Source organism: Staurois parvus, unplaced genomic scaffold (assembly GCF_062004578.1).
Source record: "Staurois parvus isolate SC_StPar_1 unplaced genomic scaffold, SC_StPar_1.0 ptg000513l, whole genome shotgun sequence".
Taxonomy (NCBI): Eukaryota; Metazoa; Chordata; class Amphibia; order Anura; family Ranidae; genus Staurois; species Staurois parvus.
Genome location: NW_028318309.1, coordinates 3,860,001 through 3,885,608, shown reverse-complemented (window position 1 = coordinate 3,885,608; position 25,608 = coordinate 3,860,001). Strand labels below are relative to the sequence as shown.

The window sequence follows — 25,608 nt, the reverse complement described above, 5'->3', positions numbered from 1 at the left end:
GGTTTAGAAGTGATAACCGCCAGTTTTCTGCAATGAGTTTACTATGTAGGAAGCTCATATACAAAAATTCTAATTAAATTAAATTAGTATTAATTCTGTTTTTTTAATCATCATACAATTTATAACAGAAAATATTTAATGCACTGTAAACGTTTTGTATTGCAGAGCAAAAACACAATCAGTAAGTTTTTTTTACTTTTTTTTATGGCAATGTAAAGTCATTATTATTCAAATAAAATCAGTAATAATCCAGAGCAGGAAAAGACTCATTTAATTGTCAGTTTAATAATTGGTTTAATTACATTTCTAGATCATTGAGCTAAGTCATCTCATCATTTGTTTATTGACTTTAGAGTGAGTCTTCATAGCATACTGGAGATTTCTGACGCCTTGTAATTGATTTAAAGGGCAGTCAAGCAGACACTGGTATCAAGCCAGTTATTGTATAGTCACCGATACAAAAATAACAAAGGTTAATCTACATTTGGGTTCAATGCCAACAGGAAGCTGTGCCAGGCCTCAAGTTACCTATAAGGCTAGGGTTAGTGATTTTGTGAAGTGATCTTCTGATGGATATCCATCTTGGTTTAAATGGTAATATTTCTTAATAAAGGGGATGTCCAAAAGAGAGCACAAATTTATACAATCCTATATACACAATCCTATTCCCACCATTGATCCAGAGGAAGGCAAAAAACACCCAGCAAAGCATGATCCAATTTTCTCCAGGGGAAAAAATTCGTTCTTGATCCCCTGAGAGGCAATCGGATATTCCCTGGATCAACTTTACCTATAAATATTTGTATCCAGTTATATTCTGTGTATCTAGGAAAGAATCCAGGACTTTTTTAAAGCAATCCACTGAGCTGGCCAGAACCAACTCTTGAGTCTATTCCACATTTTCACAGCTTTTACTGTAAAAAAGCCTTTTCATATTTGGAGATAAAATCTCTTTTCCTCCAGATGTAAAGAGTGCCCCCTTGTCCTCTGTGATGGCATTAAAGTGAATAACTCTATACCTATATATCACCTATGTATTTATACATGTTGATCATATCCCCCCTTAATCTCATTTTTTTAGGAGGGAATAAATTCAATTCTTCTAATCCAGAGGTAGGCAACATTAAAGAGGTGGAGATCTACCTAAACAACATGGGAGAAGTCAAAGATCACCGGGCACAATGTTGCCTCCTCACACCCAATTTAAACCTCCAATTGCCGTACTACCGTGTCACATTTGCGTGGAATCATGGGTTTAAATTAGGTGGTGAGGAGGCAACATATCGCATAACACACTCGGATTGCTTTTCAGAGGAGCAGCAGTGCCTTTTGCACTTGTGAATAAGCCCTTAGTTGCATTCGGCAGTGGCACCCTTTGGTCTCATTCACATGTACAGTTGCAGGGTGGTAAAACCCTGCAATTGAGTTATGGTTTTACCACCCTCATTCCATATATACTGAGGCAGCAGACAAAGGTGTACACATGCCACAGCAGTAATTAGCCCCCCCCCCCTTTGCTTTTGGTGGTTGCTACCACCTGTCAATAGTGACCCATTCAAATAAATGGGGCCACTCTGCAAGCGCCCTGCAGCTGCATGGTCCAAGGGGTTAAAGCAGATGGTGAGAAAGCAACACAGCGCTGCCTGCTTTACCCCTTCTTTACTGTACTGTTCAAGGTTGCAGGGCACTTGCAGAGCAGCCTCATTCACTTGAATGGGCCATGCTTGGCAGGTGCTACACCCACCAACCATGACAGGGCATATAAACCCTGCTGCGGCTACAGCTAAAGGAGGTGCGGTTGGGGTGAAAATAGGTCTTAACTATGGGGTTATATCACCCCCAAACTGCAAATGTAAGTGAACCCTTACCAGGGGCGGATTGACCATTTGGAAACTTGGGCATTGCCCGAGGGCCCGGGGTCAGTAGGGGGGCCCATGAGATGCCCCTGGTACCTATTTCATAGGCTTTTTTGAGTTTGGGAAGGACACAGGGGCCCCATGATCCCCTATTGCCCGGGGGCCCCATGAGTTGTCAGTCCGCCCCTGACTCTTACTGTTCTGAGGCCCCTATAAGGCTGCTTTTACACTGATGTGTCGTGGCTTACATACACTGCAGGGCAGAGCATCTGTGACTTTTCTGGGTTACCTGTACTTTGTCATAGACTTTGATTATATCCTGCAGGTGTGGTGCTCCCTCTGAAGGCACACCGAAACTCCTGCATTCAGAAAGTGCACCAAACAATACAATTCTATGGCTAAGTGCTGCAAACCCGTAGGAAAGCTGCAGGTACACTGCACTGCGTGGGTAAACCGCAGCACACCAGAGTATAAGCAGCCCTATACTATTATGTCCAGTGTATTGCTTCACATTGACCTGAAGATCTCTTCTTTCCTGCTGCTGGCACCAGTCTGGAGGCCGCTAGCCAGAATAAGAGGTGGAGTGCAGTTGGTATCACTCCGCATGGGACAGGAGCCAGCACTACAGGGGCGGCATCGGCTTATGCGGCTCTTGCTCCCAACTACACCTCCAACTTTACAAGTAGTCCCTCTGCATTGCACTGTGCTTGATGCTCTGGGATGGCGGGTCTGCAAGCCCAGACTGCGATCTACCAGCCACCTGGCTGCAATCTACTGGTTGCTGACCCCCGGTCTAATCTTTCCTCATAGTTGAGCTCCTCCATGCCTCTCATCAGTTTAGTTGCCCTTCTCTGCACTTCCCCCAGTTCTCCAATATCCTTTTTTGTGAATTGGTGCCCAAAACTGAACTGCATATTCCAGATCAGGTATTACTATTGATTTGCACCGGGGTAAAATGATTGAATGATGAATCTCTCTCTCTGGAGTCTATACCTCTCCTAATACAAGAGAGGATTTTGCTCGCTTTAGAAACTGCAGCTTGGCATTGGAAGACATTATTAAGCTTGTGATCTACCAGAACCCCCAGATCCTTCTCCACCATTGATTCCCCCAGTTGTACCCCCCTAGTATGTATGATGCATGCATATTCTTAGCCCCCAAGTGCAGAACCTTACATTTATCATCATTAAACCTCATTTGCCACATAGTTGCCCAATTACACAGAGCATTGAGGTCGGCTTGTAAATTGAAGACATCCTGTAAGGACGTTATTCCACGGCACAGCTTGGTGTCATCTGCAAAGACTGAAATGGGATTTATAATCCCAGACCCTATATCATTTAGAAATATATTAAAAAGTAAGGGTCCCAACACTGAACCTTGGGGTACACCACTGATGAGCCCAGATCATTCAGAGTATGAATCATTAACCACTACTCTCCGAATTTGGCCTTTTAGCCAGTTTTCTATCCATTTACATACAGATTTTTCCAAGCCTGTAGACTTTACCTTACACATTAGCCGTGTGTGGGGAACTGTGTCAAACGCTTTTGCAAAATCCAAGTATACCACGTCCACCGCCACCCCTCTGTCCCAGTATACCACGTCCACCGCCACCCCTCTGTCCAAGTATACCACGTCCCCCGCCACCCCTCTGTCCAAGTATACCATGTCCACCGCCACCCCTCTGTCCAAGTATACCACGTCCACATCCACCCCTCTGTCCAAGTATACCACATCCACCGCCACCCCTCTGTCCAAGGTTTTGCTCACCTCCTCATAAAAAGAAATCAGATTTGTTTGACAACTTCTGTCTTTCATGAATCCATGCTGTCTGTGGCTTAAAATATTTCTTTGCAGCAAGAACTCATCTATGTGGTCTTTTATTAAACTCTCCAGTATCTTCCCAACTATAGAAGTTACACTAACAGGTCTATAATTACCTGGTAAAGACTTTTTGTTAAAGATCCCTTTTTAAATATTGGCACCACATTAGCCTTACGCCAATCCAGTGGTACTATTCCAGTCATTAAAGAGTCCCTAAAAATTAGAATCAATGGCTTTGAAATGACAGAGCTCAATTCTTTAAGGACCCGTGGGTGTATGCCATCCGGTCCAGGTGCTTTTTTCACCTTTATTCTGTCTAAGTATTTCTGGATCATATCAATTTTGAGCCATTGTGGATCATCTGGAGCTGTGTCAGTACCATCCCTGGTATGGACTTGTGCTCCCCCATGCTCCTTTGTATGCACAGAGCAAAAGATGGTATTAAATACATTTGCCTTCTCTTTGTCCCCAGTCACCCACTCTAGATTGTTTTGTAAAAGACCTACATGTTCGGACCAAACCTTTTTACTATTAATATATTTAAAGAACTGTTTGGGGTTTGTCCTGCTATCTTTTGCAATCTGTCATTCATTTTGAATTTTTGTGGCCCTGTTTACCTTTTTACATATTCTGTTATATTCCTTGTTACAATTTAATGATGATAATGTTCCTTCATTTTTATATTTTTTAAAAGTTATTTTCTTATTATTTATAGGTTTTTTAACATTGGCCATGAGCCACATACTATAGGTTTTATTTTTAGCCTTCTAAACTTGTTGCCCATGGGAATATACTTTGCAGTGTGTTCACATACAGTCTTTTTGAAGAATTCCCAATTCTGTCCTGTGTTCATCGATGCCAATATTCCCTCCCAGTCTAAGTCTTGGAGAGCAGCTGTCAGTCTTGGAAAATTTGCTTTCCTAGAGTTTAGTGTTTTTATCTTTCCCATATGTGCTTGTTGTTTACAGCCAACATTAAATTAAATCATTTTATGAATACTGCTACCCAGATGTTTTTTGATATGAAACAAAGGAACAACAGATATTTTGTTAATTCAGTGTGTGTACCTGGATTTGACCTGGTATCAGTTTCTTGCAGTTCCTTTTACAGCAGAGCTCAAACTGGGAGAGGGAGAGGCAGCAAAGGGAGCCAGTCAGTTGTGTTGCAGTGCTCTTGTGCTAACAAGGGACATGCTGATAGGAGACAGAGACAGGTGACAGAGAGATGAGCTCATCAGTCTGCTGCTTCTCCTTTCACTGTCCAGTCACAGGTTGGGAGAAGGACAAGACCTGTGAGTGTTACTTAACAGCGGCTAAGACAACTCAGGTCTCCTGTCTTGCCAGAGAGGGCTGTGCTGTGAGGCACAAAACTTGGGACTGGATGGACAACCAAACGCACACTGTTTGTATTTGGGACATGCACCCGGACCCACACAGGTGTGGGGAGCAGCAGCTGTGTCTGTGCTGCCACTGTGTTTCCCAATTGACATGAATGGGAATAGCTGTAAGGTGATGTACAGAACACCTGTGCGTCCCTGTGTGGAAAAACATGGCTCTCACACAGGTGTCCGCTGTTGTATGCCCATGTGAGCAAGGCCTTTTGAATTGAATAGTGCAATAGCAACAATGTGATATTTATTGTTGTGAATGGAACCTTTTTATACAAAAACGATGAATGGATGAAATAAACATAAAAAAAATTAGGTGTCATGTAGTATGACTCAAGAAGGACACCATCAAGTCAACGCTTATTGCCTTGCAGTTGGTTGTTGAGACTATAGCATGGACTTCAGCCACCATCTATAAGAAGATTCAGGTTTTATTGCCAAAGCCTAATTGAGCAAGCTGAAGTTTAACCACCCTGGCAGTATTCCCGAGTGTAGCTCGGGGTAAAATGTCTATACCAAATGTGGTAACCCCGAGCTACACTCGGGCTTACCATGCGGCGCTGCATAGGGATTCCTTGCAGAGCTTACCTTGTCCTTCGCTCCCGCGATGTGTCCCCTGCAGCGTCCCCGGCCATCTCCTCCGGCCGATGCCGGCATCCGGCTTCTGTGTTCCGGTCCCTGTGACGTCGGGACGTACGGGCGCCGGGAAATTTGAAAATTTAAAAAAATTTCATTTTTTTCCAAACACATTTTACATAGTAAAACATTGCTGTTTCAACCCATTTCACATACATTTTGTCCCGAGTGCTTTGTCCTGTGCCCTGCCTGCATTTTGACTGTTCTTTCTGCCTGGAAACTGAGAAAAGTCCATGGGGTCCAAAAAGTGTCCCTTTAGGTCAAAAGCGGGTTTAGATCAGCTAGAGAACAGCGATAGTAAATCAGAACCACTTGCAGAATTGAGTGATAATGATTTGTGGGGGAAATTCGTCATCAGACACTGAAAACGATTTTGCGACTTTGCTCAGTGATGTGCGAACTTGGCGCTATATTTCACATTTCAGTGTTTTTGGTTTGATTATATCATTGAATTAAATGTATTATTATTATATTATTATTTTTTATGATTATTTGTTAAATTATAATTTATGATTTCGTGTTTCAAATTTTATCCTACCCGGGATGTTTACTAGACTCTTGTTCGGACAGATTTCAGTGAGTTATTCCTAAAAATTACAGCCTACAATAAAAAAACTACATATTTCCATGCAAAATAATGGTACCGCTTTCAGCACCAAAAATCTGAAATAATCATACCGCTAGGGAGGTTAAAGCTGATTGGTTACCATGCACAACTGCACCAGATTCTTTGTGTAGGTTTAACCTTGAGATACCTACCAAACGTTGAGTTAAGGGCTTTTCTTCTTGTACTCAGTAGATGCTGACTGCAGTGTCCTCTATCTCTTTCAGGAGAAGAAACGACCCATGTCTTTGATGAGAATCTTCCTTGTCTGCTTCCTGGCATGCCTCATAACCACGGCCATCGGGGTTCTGATATTATCTCTGGTCTACCTGGTTCATTTCAACTCAAAAAGCTCTCAACGGATCCCTGAAATGGACAAAATTCCACCACAGTCTGGTGGAGGTGGTAGCAACATCACCATAGTCAACCCAGCAGAGCCTCGCTACAGCTTCATGAGCCATCTCAGTAAATCAAAGGTAAGGGACGCCAGAAAGTAAAATTATGGTGGAAGTATCTGGGAACTCGTGTAAATATGCGATAGTATACACAACTTGCCTAAACCTCCACTTACTTGGAACCAAATCACCCTTCTGGGTTGCTGTAAAAAAAAAGTAGAATTAGAAAAAGTAGAAGAAGGTAGTAAAAGCAGGGGTGTTATATACAGGGGTCACATATTCGATCTGGTCCCATGCTCTATGTGGCCTGTGCAGAACCCTGTATACCTGGATAGGAGGGATGGTGGGGCCTCCATTTTCCTCCTGCAGTCTTTCAGCAGCTGCATGAGGAAAATGGAGAAAATAGATTCCTGTATAAGCCACCCCTCCTATCAACCTCCTGGAGCGTTCAGGTTTTATATTCTTTTATTTTCACCTGGTGATTCTGCCACTAACAAACTTCCTGTCCTAGGGTGACAACACTACTCAATGTGCTGTATCTATGAAGGAGCAGCATTGCCACCCTTGGACAGGAAGTATGTTAGAGCTATAGAACACCACCCCCTCCTCTTCATAACATAGGCAGTGTTTTGTAGTTCAAAGAGATAGACGGAAACAAATATATCTGATAAGAGTCAGTGAGGTTTCCCTAGGGTTGGTGCCACCCGGTGCGGTAACACTTGGTGTCACCCCTCCGACGATCACCACAGGATGGATCAAATCTCGAATCTGCGGATTGAGCATAATGGATCGGAGTCCGATCCATTATGCTCCTCAATCCACAGATCCGATCCATCCTGCAGGGATCACCGGCTTGCAACCTATACGGGGTGCACTGATCTCTCCATGAACTCTACGAAAAGGTAAGTATTAAAGCAAGCTGATGATCCCCGCAAGATGGATCGGATCTGCGGATTAGGGAGCATAATGGATCGGAGTCCGATCCATTATGCTCAATCTGCAGATCCAATCCATCCTACGGGGATCGTCAGCTTGCTTTAACACTTACCTTTTCGTGGAGAGGGTCTGGTGTCACCCCATGCGATAGTTGTCACCTGGTCCGGCGCGCACCTGCCTAGGGACGCCACTGAGTAGGGAGAGAATTGGGAACAATTCTAACTAATAACCCTGCGGCCGTGACAGAGTACACCGGACAAGTGTTTGTCTCAAATGCAGCTTTGATACACCTCCTTTGACCCAGTCTGTCCAAAAAGTATGCTCACCTGTTGACTTGGCACCATCCACAGGCAGCTTGACTCTTCAATAAGACACAGAAGTTGAATTCAAGGCAAGAAGACAGTGACTTTCCTGAGCCCTGTGTTGGTGAAGTACTAATACTGATTGAGGGAACGTGGAAGAAATATGGAAGGTCTAGCTAGGACTGAACTAACTTGCACTAAACAGGAGGGGAGGACACTAAATCACATTGTAGTTGCCCAAAACTGCCACAAGATGTCAGAATATTACAAACAATAATAACCTAATGAAGTAAAGTAAAACACAGAACAATTACATAAAAGTGGAGCAGAACAGACTATTAGATTTTTCACTTTATTAAATTGGATACAACAAATTTCTTTCAATTATATATTTACAGATCAAAAAGAAGCAAACAAATGAAGATCGTTGTTAGGGGTTACATACACTTTATTTTGTTTTTTTTTTACTCCTGTTCTGTGCCAACTCAAAATTTTATATATCCCCTCACTTTTATTCCTTGTGACCTTGGTGATCGGGACTATTAGAGAGGGTAAATCTCCATAAAAAAAAATGTTTTCTCTTTATTTGTAATTCAACTTTGCAAAGTGAATGTTCGCTGACCTTAGGTCTTAGGAGACCTTTAACCTCCCTGGTGGTATTCCTGAGTGTAGCTCGGGGTAAAATTTCAGTACCAAAAGCGGTAACCCTGAGCTACACTCGGGCTTACCATGCGGCGCTGCATAGGGAGTCCCTGCAGAGCTTACTTTGTCCTTCGCTCCCGCGATGTGTCCCCTGCAGCGTCCCCGGCCATCTCCTCCGGCCGATGCCGGCATCCGGCTTCCGTGTTCCAGTCCCTGTGACGTCGGGATGTACGGGCACCGGAACCGGCAGCAAATTTGAAAGTTTTAAAAAATTTCATTTTTTAAAAAATGATTATTATATAGTAAAACATTGCTGTTTCAATGCATTTCACATACATTTTGTCCCGAGTGCTTTGTCCTGTGCCCTGCCTGCATTTTGACTGTTCTTTCTGCCTGGAAACTGAGAAACATCCCTGGCGTCCAAAAAGCGTCCCTTTAGGTCAAAAGCGGGTTTAGACCAGCTAGAGAACAGCGATAGTAAATCAGAACCACTTGTAGAATTGAGTGATAATGATTCGTGGGGGAAATTCGGCATCAGACACTGAAAACGATTTTGCGACTTTGCTCAGCGATGTGCGAATTTGCCTCTGTATTTCAAATTTCAGTGTTTTTGGTTTGATTATATTATTGAATTAAATTTATTATTATTATATTATTATTTTTTATGATTATTTATTAAATTATAATTTATGATTTCGTGTTTCAAGTTTTATCATATCCGGAATGTTTACTAGACTCTTGTTCGGACAGATTTCAGTGAGTTATTCCTAAAAATTACAGCCTACAATAAAAAACTACATATTTCCATGCAAAAAAATGGTACCGCTTTCAGCACCAAAAATCAGAAATAATCATACCACCAGGGAGGTTAAGAGTTAAAAATAGGTGCGCATTACAAAACAGTTCACCTCAAAGCAGTTGTAAACCTCTGAAATGAAATATGAACAAAACATATCTCTCTATAGTGTATACTTGTCATTTCTGTCTGCTGCCTCATTTCTCTGCTACCAGCATGAGTCACAGGTTTTCCTGACACCAACAGAAAAATGGTGACAGGGGAGGGAGCTCCAGCACACAGCCTGTGATTGACAGTCTCAGCTCTGTTCCTGTGTGCTGTGGGAAGGTGTGTGTGTGTGTGGGGGGGGGGTGTCCCTTCTCTCCAATTATCTCTCAGTTCTGCTCACTGATTTCTGCAAAATGTAAATTTATCTCCCCGCCACCTGTTTTCTGAAAGTTCAGACAAGCGTGTACATGCTCATCCGCAAATGCGGACGATGTAAGTTTGAGGCAAAAACATGGCCCTCGCAGGGATGTTCTGTATACTTAAGCACGCCTATGCAAACAAGGCCCTATTCATAAATACTGGCAAAGTACTTATGTTCCCTATGGTTGCCATGTACCCTATTTTCGTTCTTAGTGCTTTCCCCATTTATAATTCTGATATGGAAAACTGTGGAATTTCAGTGTATAAAATATTGAAAAACAAACCTGCTGGTGGTTAAAAAAAAAGTTTAAAGAATTGTGAAATCCCAAAAACTATTTCAGCATTTTCAATCAATCCTCTAACATATTGTGTCAGGTTCACACTGATCTATGTGTAAGGCATTTCTAACCACTTTTTCACCACCATCATTCAACCAGCTGTAGATCACCAAAAAGGGCCAAATAGATGAAGAAATCCCAACAGTGCGGACGTGACACCGGTCACTACTGTGTGTGTGAGTCGGATTTGAAATATTACATCATATCCGAGGTTACATACAATATTCTCTGTATGCAGTGACCCAGCATGTTCCTGGCTTGTGTCACACAGCAAGTAACATGATTTCACACTTTTAGACCTCCAGAAATAAATGAAGGTCTTCATATTGCACAAGCTGGCTCTTGTTCTTCATCCAGCAGCTCTCACCCTCTCAGATCCCTCAGTTTCTTCACATTATTACTGTTTTACTGTTCATTGGTTGCGCAAACAGTGTAACATAAAAACTGCAGCAAGGATATTAAATTAAGTAATATATATATATATATATATATATATATATATATATATATATACACTGCTCAAAAACAATTAAAGGAACACTTTTTAATCAGAGTATAGAATCGAGTCAATTAAACTCCTGGGACATTGATCTGATCAGTTAAGTAGCAGAGGGGGTTGTTAATCAGTTTCAACTGCTTTGGTGTTAATGAAATTAACAATAGGTGCACTAGATGGGCAACAATGAGACAACCCCGAAAACAGGAATGGTTTTACAGGTGGAGGACACTGACATTTTTTTCCCTACTCATCTTTTCTGACTCTTTTTCACTAGTTTTGCATTTGGCTAGGGTCAGGAGGAGATTCCAGGAGACAGGCAGTTACTCTAGGAGAGCTGGACAAGGCCGTAGAAGGACTGGTATCTGGTATCTGCTCCTTTGTGCAAAGAGGAACAGGATGAGCACTGCAAGAACCCTACAAAATGACCTGCAATAGGCCACTGGTGTGGCCCAACATCCTCTAGTTGGCCCTGTGCTCACTGCCCGGCACCATAGAGCTCGACTGGCATTTGCTATTGAACACCAGAATTGGCAGGTCTGCCACTGGCGCCCTGTGCTTTTCACAGATGATAGCACATTCACCCTGAGCACATGTGACAGACATGAAAGGGTCTGGAGAACCCATGGAGAATGTTATGCTGCCTGTAACATCGTTCAGCATGACCGTTTTGGTGGTGGGTCAGTGATGGTCTGGGGAGGCATATTCATGGAGGGACACACAGACCTCTACAGGCTAGACAATGGCACCCTGACTGCCATTAGGTATCGGGATGAAATCCTTGGACCCATTGTCAGATCCTACGCTGGTGCAGTGGGTTCTGGGGGCCTCCTGGTGCTCAACAATGCCCGGCCTCATGTGATGAGAGTATGCAGGCAGTTCCTGGAGGATAAAGGAATCAATGCCATTGAATGGCCCCCATGCTCGCCTGATCTAAATCCAATAGAACACCTCTGGGATATCATGTTTCGGTCCATCCGACGCCTCCAGGTTGCACCTCAGACTGTCCAGGAGCTCAGTGATGTCCTGGTCCAGATCTGGGAGGAAATACCCCAGGACACCATCTGTCGTCTCATTAGGAGCATGCCTCGACATTGTCAGGCATGCATACAAGCATGTGGGGGTCATACAAACTACTGAGGACCATTTTGAGTTGCAGCAATGAAATTTCAACAAAATGGACTTGCCTGCTGCATCATTTTTTCACTTTGATTTTCGGGGTGTCTTTGAATTCAGTCCTCTGTAGGTTGATAATTTTCATTTCCATCAAACAATGGAGCATCCTTACATTCCTAACGCATTATCCCGTCCATGTCAGTATAGAGATCCAGCATGATATTTTTCCCCATTGAGATCTGATGTGTTTTCAAAGTGTTCCTTTAATTTTTTTAAGCAGTGTATATACAGTATATTACTGTGCAAAAGTTACAGGCAGGTGTGAAAAAATGCTGTAAATGAAGACTGCTTCCAAAATAGAAATGTTAATAGTTTATGTGACACAGCAGTGCTACTCACAGGGCATAGTGACTACGTGTCACAGAATTCAAGGAAATAAATGTGTGGGGATCTTCACAAAGTACGTTCATTTATATTAATGGGAGCAGGCTAGAAATAATTGAAACACAATGTGGGAATAAATATATGATTTTATATTTTAACCATTGACATACTTTAAACCTGCTGCTTAATTTATTGACAAGATTACACAGATGACCAAAAAAGTTGAAATAGAAGAAAACATGGTCACAAGGTATAAAGTTGTATTTTGATGCCAACCCACTTTTCTATCTACAGTAAGTACTGTCACAAGTTTGCATAGAGTAATTTCTGCTTTGTCTATATATTTCTGTATGTGAAAATGATTGGCTATTATCATCCAGTGGGGAATATTGTATTTTATATTTAGTTACCCCTTAATGCTAAGAAATATCAAATGCAATTTTCAGTTAATATCGAAAATTCTTTTTTGCCATTTTTTTAGGTATTCAAATTTGAAGGTGGTGCCATACAGTGGGCCCGCTATAGAAACAACCCAAACGAATATACAGATGATAATCAGAAGGAGTTTGGCATCAGCATTAACAACCTTCAGTCCAAAATGACTGTGGGCACACTGAGGATTGTCAGCAAAGGGCTGAGAGCTCCACACTGGCACTTTAATGCCAATGAGCATGGATTCCTGATACAGGTACATGACATTTATATTAGATGTCCTAACCACTGTTCTGGAGACCCAATAGAAAGGTTGAAGAAGTTCCAATACAGCTGTCACCAGAAGAGTTGTCCTCGTTAGGAGACCTCCTCACCTCATGTTTTGATGACAACTGTGCGGCATTACACCCACAATCTGATGATCGTGGGTGCAATGCTTTACAGGCTCCTAACAAAAAATATAATAAATGAGCATTTTTTTACCTGCAAAATAATGTGCATTTATTTTTTTTTTTGGAAAGGTGAACTTACCCTTTAAAGAGGACATTTAGTCTCCCGTAATTTGTCTGCACACCTTCTTCCAGGGCCACCGTCATTAAAAAGTCTGGTGCATGCGCAGATGCGCCAAAGGGCTTTGCCCAGCCTCTGGGACCCAGGAGAGATTATGTAAAGGATATGTCACCAGCACACCAGGGAACTCCATAAAAGAGCTTTATTGAACAATCATATGACAGCAAAAGACAGTGACACTTTGGAGCCACTTGGTCGCATGCCTGATGAATGTGTCCTTCAAGACTCCAAAATGTTTCAGTCACCAGCTGGTGGACGCTTCAGCACCCACTTACTCTACAGCCACTTACAGGAACGTGTTCAATGGGAATATTGTTAAGGGCCAGACAGGGATGGGCTGACCATTCGAGCACTCGGCCCCATGAAATGCCCCTGGTACCTTTTTATAGGCTTTTTTTGAGTGTGGGCAAGGACACAGGGGCCCCATGATCCCCTATTGCCCGAGGGCCCCATGAGTTGTCATTCCGCCCCTGGCACCAGGAGAGGGACAGGTTTCCCCGCACATACGCAGGCACCCTGAGATCTGGTACCTCACACCTGCATCATCTGCATGCTGCATCTATGCACATGTGGAATCCGTCACTTCCTGGGGAGCGCAACATCATTCTCTCCAGCAGAAAAAGTGTCATCAACGCTTTTTTTCCCCAAAATCTAAGCATCGTGGGAAAACTATTGTAGCAGCTTTGCTATTTAATTAATACAGAAATATTATTTTTTAAATAAGCCTAAAAGGTCCCATTATCCCTGTTTTACTGGGCAGATGAGCCTCTTGAACCACTCTTGTGATCCATTAAAAAATAAATTTTTAAGATCTAGGCCCCATTCACATTTGGGCAATTAGGAATCATAGGCAGAATGAGAGCAGCGTGCGTTTGGGTGCCTTTCATCCTGAATGAATGAAGAATCTTGAAGAATTGAGAATATCTCTGGGATAAAGATAGGACTGAACCCAGCAGTATGTCTCCTACATAGTACAGAGTTATCAGTAAATAACTACAAGGATTCGGGTATATGGTGCTATCTAAATGCGGCGAAGGGGTTGATACCTAAGTTTTGGCATAGACCAGAGGTGCCGAAGATAGAGGATTGGGTGGAAAGAACTAATCAAATTTATAAGATGGAGAGACTGTGCTATATGCAGGAAGACAGGAAGGGGGTGTTCTATAAGAGGTGGAGAACATGGGAAGAATTCATGGTGAAATATATGAAGTAACTATGTGAGAAAGATAGAAGGATTCGTACCCTATATTCGCGTATGAAGAGGGATAATAGAATTATGCAGAGTGGGTGGGTTTATTTTGGGGGAGGGAGGTTTTTTTTTTTTTTTTTTTTTTGGGTGGGGGGAAATTAGATAGTGTGGGGGTGGTAATTGGGAATAAAGATTGATAGAAATGTTATTAAAGATATGCAAATTTGTTTGTATGAGAACAATGATGAAATGTGCAATATATATGAAAAATAAATAAAAATTTAAATAAAAAAAAAAAAGAATGAAGAATCTTTATCAATGTCATTTGAATGTACTTCGAAATTTTGTTTGCTTTTAACATTCCATTTTGGTAAAAATTTAATTTTCTGAGCAAAACTTGCAAACACTGTTAGAAATTATTTCGTTCAAAAAACATTTTCCTGCTCCTTCAAATTTTCTCATCACTTGAGCATTGATTTGACCCCACTAACAATCAGAAAATCAAACAAACATTCTGAGAAAAAAAAAATTTTCTGGGGTATGGCCAACTAAAGAAAGTATTTCCCCTCACTTTGGAATAATTTCCTTTCTCTTCCTGTTGTGTCTCCATGATGTGAAAGGAAATCTCCCAAACAAAACAGAAAAATCTGACAAAGGATCTAACTCTTCCCACTCTATCCAAAACTTACATGACATTTTGGCATTAGATACACTTTGAATTTGCAAATAACGGAAGAATCTGACTTTAACAATAATGTGTTCCCCCAGGGCAAAGCATGGATAGGGGTTGTTGATGATGGCAACACGGTTACCACTTTCAATGTCACAGCTGGTCAAGTCATCTTCTTCCCAAAGAACACATTACACTGGGTGAAGAACGTTGGAGATGAAGATTGCCTCTTCCTTCTCTTCTTTACCACCCATGATGAGCTGAAAACCCTTGATGTAGATGATGCTTTCTATATGACACCTGAGGACATTGCTTCCCGATCCTTGAAGGTACACTTCAGTCAAAAAGTGAAAATTAAACATTGAATTGGATGCAGGCAGCAAATACTACTTTGATTCATATGCAGGCATAGCTGTACCCTAGACTGCAGATTGCTGATCTGTTTATGCAAAAAATGAAATTGGAAAAATTTGAACTGGAAATGTAATTTTCAATGTGATACACAGACTTTAGTTTAAATGATTGCTTCTCATACCATAATAGAATATTGATTTATTGTAGACTTTGTTTCTTGTCATACTTGGAAGCAAAGCTGATGATAAATCATGTGACACTGCAGACTTTTGATGTTAGATCTTGAAAAATCTTGATGTCTACTTTGTGCCATAGTGTTGGAATTCTTGGGCCAGTAACTTAGCCAGTGGAGGTAGAGAGGGCATCACCAAGCCTCAGAATTTACTAACTATTAAAATGTTTCCCTATTTGTTTTCTTCTTCTGTCACCTCTAAATTAAGCAATTGAAATATGAGGGGGGGTGCAGGGGTGTTTAGAAGAGTCAGTGGAATCTCATCTGAAATGTTCTCTTCTTGGAGTCTATATGAAATGGTAGCCTAGAATATAATATAGGACTATTGTTGCCTTCAAAAGTGCAAACCTAGCAATAGTTCTTACAGTAATAATCATGCAACAGAAGATTTCATAGTGCCATGGTAGGATTGTGTTGAGAAGCATGGTGAAGCAGCAGCAAGTCTCAACACTACCCAGAATAATTTCTGATTAGAACAGCCTGGGATTCACCATTAGTGGTAGGGAGTTGGAAGCTCTTGTAAACATGAAATGCCACCTGTAGGTGCCTGCACTTGACCAACTGCAGTTTTATTTCTTCCTTTCTTAGTGTCAAAGTCACATTAAAGGGCAAAGAACCTCCAAAACATTTTTTCTGAAAGTTTCTCTACCCTTTTTCCAACCCACCTATTGAGCTGTTCTAATTCTCACAGCCAAACCTCCATAATTATTAGTTCAGATATCCCATCCAGCCACATCCAGTTATGATGTGTACCTCCAGCCAGTCAGTCTTCTTCATTCCCGAAAAGCAGGGGAAATCTCTTCAGAAAACAGTGGGTTCTATTGGACATTGTCAGGCAGCAGGAAGTATAGAACTGACTGGCCAGAGGTAAACTTCACAGCTGGAAAGTGCATCAAAACTAGTTAAGTATGGAGCATTAGATGGAAGAGGGTGGGTTAGATCATCTCAGTGTGGGTTGCCATAAAGATAGGAACACTACCAGAAACACTTTTTTCAAACGTTTCTATTTGATGCTGTATCTAAATGAGCATTCATTATGATAACAGGCCCTTTGTGTATTGTTAAACTTTTCTTTTTGGTGCCACATTTCAGCCATCTGGTGGGGTGGAGTTCATCAGAACATTTAAGAAACCAGAGGAAGATCAAGCAATAAACCTCCCAAAAAATTTGGCGGAACTCATCCAGAATGCTGACTATGTTCAGTCCGATGACTCTCATGTCTGGCAGTATTTTTATGACTTAAAAGGTAAATATGTGTATTGAACACAGTTCATGATTACATGGCCAAAAGTTTGTGGACAACTGACCGTCACACCCTCATGAGCCTGTTGGATATCCCATTCCAAAACCATTAATATGACGTTGGCCACCCACTGCATCTGACGGAGCTTACAATTCCCTGCTAAGCCTTTTTACTAAGTTTAGAGGAAACAACAGAAGTCCTGATCTTTATCCGTGTCCCAGATCAGTGACTCAGTGTACTGACATCAAAGGGCTGGCTTGACAGTCATTTGTTTACCCCCATATTTTTTCTTATGACAGGTTGGCTTTAAAAAGCTATAGCTTACAAGTTACAAAAGGTACTACAGTCTCTGTATATTTCATTGACATGACATATTGCACAGGACTTGACAATGTACACTGGAGCATTTGTATCCCTACCCCCAATTGAGTTTACAATCTAATGTCAATACTACTGGCATTCAAGTCCACACATTGTAGGACCAGTGTGGTCAGAAGCCAATTAGCCTACACATAGATTTCTAGGTTGTGGAAGGAAAAACACGGAAACAGGTGCGGACTGACAACTCATGGGGCCCCCGGGGAATAGGGGATCATGGGGCCCCTGTGTCCTTGCCCACACTCAAACCACACCCAAAAAAGCCTATGAGAGGTACCAGGGGCATCTCATGGGGTCCCTTACTGACCCCGGGCCCTCGGGCAGTGCCCGAATTTCCGAATGGTCAGTCTGCCCCTTGCATGGAAAGAACAAAATCCACCAAGACTAAGTGTAATAATCATAAGTATAGACAAAAAAAGCATAAAGGTTACTACTGTAGCAGAGGCACCGGCGGATGAATTTATAATCATTTACATATAGTTACATAGTTAATCTGGCTGAAAAAAGACAAAAGTCCATCTAGTTCAACCATAGAAAAAAAAGGTATAATCCTACACTCACAGTTGATCCAGAGGAAGGCACAAAAAACCCGAGCAAAGTATGATCCAATTTGCTCCTGCTGGGAAAAAAAATCCTTCCTGATCCCCTGAGAGGCAATCAGATATTCCCTGGATCAACTTTACCTATAAATGTTATATCCAGTTATATTCTGTGTATCTAAGAAACAATCCAGGCCTTTTTTGAAGCAATCCACTGAGCTGGCCAAAACCAACTCTTGAGGGAGTCTATTCCACATTTTCACAGCTCTTACTGTGAAAAAACCTTTCCGTGTTTGGAGCTTACATTTCTTTTCCTCCAGACGTAAAGAGTGCCCCCTTGTCCTCTGTGATGACCTCAGGGTGAATAGCTCTACACCGAGTTCACTATATGAACCACTGATGTATTTATACATGGAGATCATATCCCCCCTTATGTATTATACATGGAGATCATATCCCCCCTTCTGTATTATACATGGAGATCATATCCCCCCTTATGTATTATACATGGTGATCATATCCCCCTTATGTATTATACATGGAGATCATATCCCCCTTATGTATTATACATGGAGATCATATCCCCCTTATGTATTATACATGGAGATCATATCCCCCCTTATGTATTATACATGGAGATCATATCCCCCCTTATGTATTATACATGGAGATCATATCCCCCCTTATGTATTATACATGGAGATCATATCCCCCCTTATGTATTATACATGGTGATCATATCCCCCCTTATGTATTATACATGGTGATCATATCCCCCCTTATGTATTATACATGGAGATCATATCCCCCCTTATGTATTATACATGGAGATCATATCCCCCTTATGTATTATACATGGAGATCATATCCCCCCTTATGTATTATACATGGAGATCATATCCCCCCTTATGTATTATACATGGTGATCATATCCCCCCTTATGTATTATACATGGAGATCATATCCCCCCTTATGTATTATACATGGAGATCATATCCCCCCTTATGTATTATACATGGAGATCATATCCCCCCTTATGTATTATACATGGAGATCATATCCCCCCTTATGTATTATACATGGAGATCATATCCCCCCTTCTGTATTATACATGTTGATCATATCCCCCCTTATGTATTATACATGGAGATCATATCCCCCTTATGTATTATACATGGTGATCATATCCCCCCTTATGTATTATACATGGAGATCATATCCCCCCTTATGTATTATACATGGAGATCATATCCCCCCTTATGTATTATACATGGAGATCATATCCCCCTTATGTATTATACATGGAGATCATATCCCCCCTTATATATTATACATGGAGATCATATCCCCCTTATGTATTATACATGGAGATCATATCCCCCCTTATGTATTATACATGGTGATCATATCCCCCCTTATGTATTATACATGGAGATCATATCTCCCCTTATGTGTTATACATGGAGATCATATCCCCCTTATGTATTATACATGGAGATCATATCCCCCTTATGTATTATACATGGAGATCATATCCCCCCTTATGTATTATACATGGAGATCATATCCCCCCTTATGTATTATACATGGTGATCATATCCCCCCTTATGTATTATACATGGAGATCATATCTCCCCTTATGTATTATACATGGTGATCATATCCCCCTTATGTATTATACATGGAGATCATATCCCCCCTTATGTATTATACATGGAGATCATATCCCCCTTATGTATTATACATGGAGATCATATCCCCCCGTATGTATTATACATGGAGATCATATCCCCCCTTATGCATTATACATGTTGATCATATCCCCCCTTATGTATTATACATGGAGATCATATCCCCCCTTATGTATTATACATGGTGATCATATCCCCCCTTATGTATTATACATGTTGATCATATCCCCCCTTATGTATTATACATGGAGATCATATCCCCCCTTATGTATTATACATGTTTATCATATCCCCCCCTTATGTATTATACATGTTTATCATATCCCTTCTTATGTATTATACATGGAGATCCTATCCCCCCTTATGTATTATACATGGAGATCATATCCCCCCCTTATGTATTATACATAGAGATAATATCCCCCCTTATGTATTATACATGGAGATCATATCCCCCTTATGTATTATACATGGTGATCATGTCCCCCTTATGTATTATACATGGAGATCATATCCCCCCTTATGTATTATACATGGTGATCATATCCCCCTTATGTATTATACATGGAGATCATATCCCCCCTTATGTATTATACATGGTGATCATATCCCCCTTATGTATTATACATGGAGATCATATCCCCCCTTATGTATTATATATGGAGATCATATCTCCCCCTTATGTATTATACATGGAGATCATATCCCCCTTATGTATTATACATGGAGATCATATCCCCCCTTATGTATTATACATAGAGATAATATCCCCCCCTTATGTATTATACATGGAGATCATATCCCCCTTATGTATTATACATGGTGATCATGTCCCCCCTTATGTATTATACATGGAGATCATATCCCCCCTTATGTATTATACATGGTGATCATATCCCCCCTTATGTATTATACATGGAGATCATATCCCCCCTTATGTATTATACATGGAGATCATATCCCCCTTATGTATTATACATGGAGATCATATCCCCCCTTATGTATTATACATGGTGATCATATCCCCCCTTATGTATTATACATGGAGATCATATCCCCCCTTATGTATTATACATGGAGATCATATCCCCCCTTATGTATTGTACATGGAGATCATATCCCCCCTTATGTATTATACATGGAGATCATATCCCCCCTTATGTATTATACATGGTGATCATATCCCCCTTATGTATTATACATGGAGATCATATCCCCCCTTATGTATTATACATGGAGATCATATCCCCCTTATGTATTATACATGGAGATCATATCCCCCCTTATGTATTGTACATGGAGATCATATCCCCCTTATGTATTATACATGGAGATCATATCCCCCTTATGTATTATACATGGTGATCATATCCCCCCTTATGTATTATACATGGAGATCGTATCCCCCCTTATGTATTATCCATGGAGATCATATCCCCCCTTATGTATTATACATGGAGATCATATCCCCCTTATGTATTATACATGGAGATCATATCCCCCCCCCTTATGTATTATACATGGTGATCATATCCCCCTTATGTATTATACATGGAGATCATATCCCCCCTTATGTATTATACATGGAGATCATATCCCCCCTTATGTATTATACATGGAGATCATATCCCCCCTTATGTATTATACATGGTGATCATATCCCCCCTTATGTATTATACATGGTGATCATATCCCCCCTTAATCTCCTCTTCTCAAGAGAGAATACATTCAGTTCCTCTGATCTCCTCCATGCCTCTTATCAGTTTAGTTGCCCTTCTCTGTACTTCCTCAAGTTCCCCAATGTTCTTTTTGTGAATTGGTGCCCAAAAAAGTTGAAGGAACAGTATAATGTTAGGACAAAAAGTCCTGAAAAATGTTTCTCGATAAATAAATATTTATTTAAAAAACCTGTGATGCATTTTTTGATGAATAGTCACCTAAGCAGATAAAATGTATAATACTATAATACAGATTCTATAGCAAGTAAAAATGACAAGTGGGAACAATGTGTGATATTAAATTTCATTATTTCATATTGTGCATATATTACTTTAAAAAAACTAAATGGAATATTGGATATTAAAAATATCATAAAAAAGACAGAAGGAAAAAGAATCCATGATAGTATTACGTAAGAATTTCATGATCAGCCTTATAAAAAGTTCATAAAACCACAATAATTATTTTTTTTCATAACAATATATATTAATACGTTCACATTTTATAATCTATTAATCATAATTAAAACAAAAAGAGATAATTAATAAATAAAACATAACTGAGACAACAGAAATACGGCTAAAAAGTACCAATATATAAATATCTGAAAAACAGGATTAAGGGAAATTATTGCAGCTGTATGTTATAAAACAGACACAGTGTGACTTGATACATGAGTAGAATATGTAAGAAATTGTATCAAAAAGTATCCGAGTGATTGCTCATGATGAAAATAAAATGTGGGTGACAGGATAGGAGTATATAATAAATGACACAGAGATATAAAAAGATTCTAGATTAATCATTAGGACTGAAAAATAAATCTAATGAACATGAATTAAATAAATGTTTTTGTAAAATGTGAAATTGTGGTTGATGAAATGAAAATAAATAATAAATTGTTATAAATATAATAAAATGAAAATAAATAAATCAAATGCAATAGGTGCGGTAATGGGAGTATGCAATAGATAAAAAGATAGTAACTAGTGTAAATTCAGGTAATCATAATATAAGCTGAGCTGAATAACAGAATCATAAATCATTTTTTTCTGGAATTGAATATGTTATGTATTAGGTTAGTAGGCTGATGCTATCATTTTGTTAACACACCAGGATGAAACATTTGAAGAGGAAAAATGTAAAATGTCCCTCTCTTTTTAGTTTTCTGAATCTATCGTATAAATCTATCATTTGTTGAAGGTTTATATGTTCTCAATAGGGGTGACTGAGGCTATCAGTACATTTCTTATGTAAAAGAGCATAACGCTGGGGTACACTGTGATTGAGAAACCCTTTGGCAATGTTTGTTCTATGTTGTCCAGATTTATGATCATGTTTTTCAGCTCAGCTTATATTATTATCACCTAAATATACGTCAGTTGCTATATCTTTATCTATCATGTACTCCCTTTACCACACCTATTGTGTTTGATTTATTTATTATCTCTCATTTTATTTCATGAATAGCTATTATTTATTTTCATTTCACCACCAAAATTTCACATTCTAAATTTCATATGTAATTTACGATCATTAGATTCTTTTTTCAGTATTATTTCATCATCCAGAATCTGTATTTCACCCCTATGTGTTTTTTTTATTCCTTGTATTACATTTATCAATTCTGTAATTTAATATATACTCCAATTTTGTAACTGATTATTCCATTTTTGCTTTTATCTACTTTTTTTCATATAATTTTTATTACCCTGCTATAATTTTTATTATATGCATAATATTTAATAGTCAAGTTTGATTTTATATATTAGTTTATATAGAAGTACAGTGTAATTAAATGAATGTACATTTAGTTTAATTAATCATCACACATCATTCTTGATTGTAATTTTTTTTTTAGTACATTTTATTAAATTTTGCAAAAGGACAGCAGTATTGCTGTGACAGCATATAAAACAGTTTTATCACCAGTAAAACACAGTGGGGGTTATTTACTAAAACAGGAGCATGCAAAATCTGGTGCAGCTCTGCATAGAAGCCAATCAGATTCCAAGGTTTATTGTCAAAGCTTGACTGAACAAACTGAAGTTAGAAGCTGATTGGCTACCATGTACAACTGCACCAGATTCTGAGTCCTCCAGTCTTAGTAAATCTTCTCTAGTATCAGCCATACTGTGCCTTGTGAGATTCACTATTAAGTTGCACAAACAATATTTTAGTACTGGAATATAAGTATACCTCATTGCCAAATAAATCTGGGTGACTATTATTATTATTATACAGGATTTATATAGTTACATAATTAGTGTGGCTGAAAAAAAAAAAAACGTCCATCCAGTTCAACCATTAAAAAAAAAAAAAAGTTATAATCCTATACCCACAGTTGATCCAGAGGAAGGCAAAAAAACCCAGCAAAGCATGATCCAATTTGCTCCTGCTAGGAAAAAAATTCCTTCCTGATCCCCCGAGAGGCAATCGGATATTCCCTGGATCAACTTTACCTATAAATGTTAGTATCCAGTTATATTCTGTGTATCCAAGAAAGAATCCAAGACTTTTTTAAAGCAATCCACTGAGCTGGCCAGAACCAACTCTTGAGGGAGTCTATGCCACATTTATCCCCCCTTATGTATTATACATGGAGATCATATCCCCCTTATGTATTTTACATGGAGATCATATACCCCCTTATGTATTATACATGGAGATCATATCCCCCTTATGTATTATACATGGTGATCATATCCCCCCTTATGTATTATACATGGAGATCATATCCCCCCTTATGTATTATACATGTTGATCATATCCCCCTTATATATTATACATGGAGATCATATCCCCCCTTATGTATTATACATGGAGATCATGTCCCCCTTATGTATTATACATGGTGATCATATCCCCCTTATGTATTATACAAGGAGATCATATCCCCCCCTTATGTATTATACATGGTGATCATGTCCCCCCTTATGTATTATACAAGGAGATCATATCCCCCCTTATGTTTTATACATGGAGATCATATCCCCCTTATGTATTATACATGGTGATCATATCCCCCTTATGTATTATACATGGAGATCATATCCCCCTTATGTATTATACATGGAGATCATATCCCCCCTTATGTATTATACATGTTGATCATATCCCCCCTTATGTATTATACATGGAGATCATATCCCCCTTATGTATTATACATGGAGATCATATCTCCCCTTATGTATTATACATGGTGATCATATCCCCCCTTATGTATTATACATAGAGATCATGTCCCCCCTTATGTATTATACATGGAGATCATATCCCCCCTTATGTATTATACATGGAGATCATATCCATCCTTATGTATTATACATGGAGATCATATCCCCCCTTATGTATTATACATGGAGATCATATCCCCATTATGTATTATACATGGTGATCATATCCCCCCTTATGTATTATACATGGTGATCATAACCCCCCTTATGTATTATACATAGAGATCATGTCCCCCCTTATGTATTATACATGGAGATCATATCCCCCCTTATGTATTATACATGGTGATCATGTCTCCCCTTATGTATTATACATGGTGATTATATCCCCCCCTTATGTATTATACATGGAGATCATATCCCCCCTTATATATTATACATGGTGAGCATATCCCCCCTTATGTAATATACATGGAGATCATATCCCCCTTATGTAATATACATGGAGATCATATCCATCCTTATGTATTATACATGGTGATCATATCCCCCCTTATGTATTATACATGGAGATCATATCCCCCCTTATGTATTATACATAGAGATCATGTCCCCCCTTATGTATTATACATGGAGATCATATCCCCCCTTATGTATTATACATGGTGATCATATCCCCCTTATGTATTATACATGGAGATCATATCCCCCCTTATGTAATATACATGGAGATCATATCCATCCTTATGTATTATACATGGTGATCATATCCCCCCTTATGTATTATACATGGAGATCATATCCCCCCCTATGTATTATACATAGAGATCATGTCCCCCCTTATGTATTATACATGGAGATCATATCCCCCCTTATGTATTATACATGGTGATCATGTCTCCCCTTATGTATTATACATGGTGATTATATCCCCCCCTTATGTAATATACATGGAGATCATATCCCCCCTTATATATTATACATGGTGATCATATCCCCCCTTATGTATTATACATGGAGATCATATCCCCCCTTATGTATTATACATGGAGATCATATCCCCCCTTATGTATTATACATGGAGATCATATCCCCCTTATGTATTATACATGCTGATCATATCCCCCTTATGTATTATACATGGAGATCATATCCCCCCTTATGTATTATACATGGTGATCATATCCCCCCTTATGTATTATACATGGTGATCATATCCCCCCTTATGTATTATACATGGTGATCATATCCCCCCTTATGTATTATACATGGAGATCATATCCCCCTTATGT

General features: G+C 39.6%; 1 protein-coding gene across 1 annotated transcript in view; it reads left to right on the top strand.

Moving 5' to 3' along the window:
- LOC149451855 (uncharacterized) overlaps positions 1-25,608 on the top strand; it is a 49,284-nt gene that overhangs the window by 4,491 nt on the left and 19,185 nt on the right. The window contains exons 2-5 of the mRNA XM_089690063.1: positions 6,538-6,786; positions 12,605-12,811; positions 15,083-15,313; positions 16,663-16,816. Coding sequence (XP_089546189.1) covers positions 6,538-6,786; positions 12,605-12,811; positions 15,083-15,313; positions 16,663-16,816 — 841 coding nt within the window. The remainder of the gene's footprint in view (positions 1-6,537; positions 6,787-12,604; positions 12,812-15,082; positions 15,314-16,662; positions 16,817-25,608) is intronic.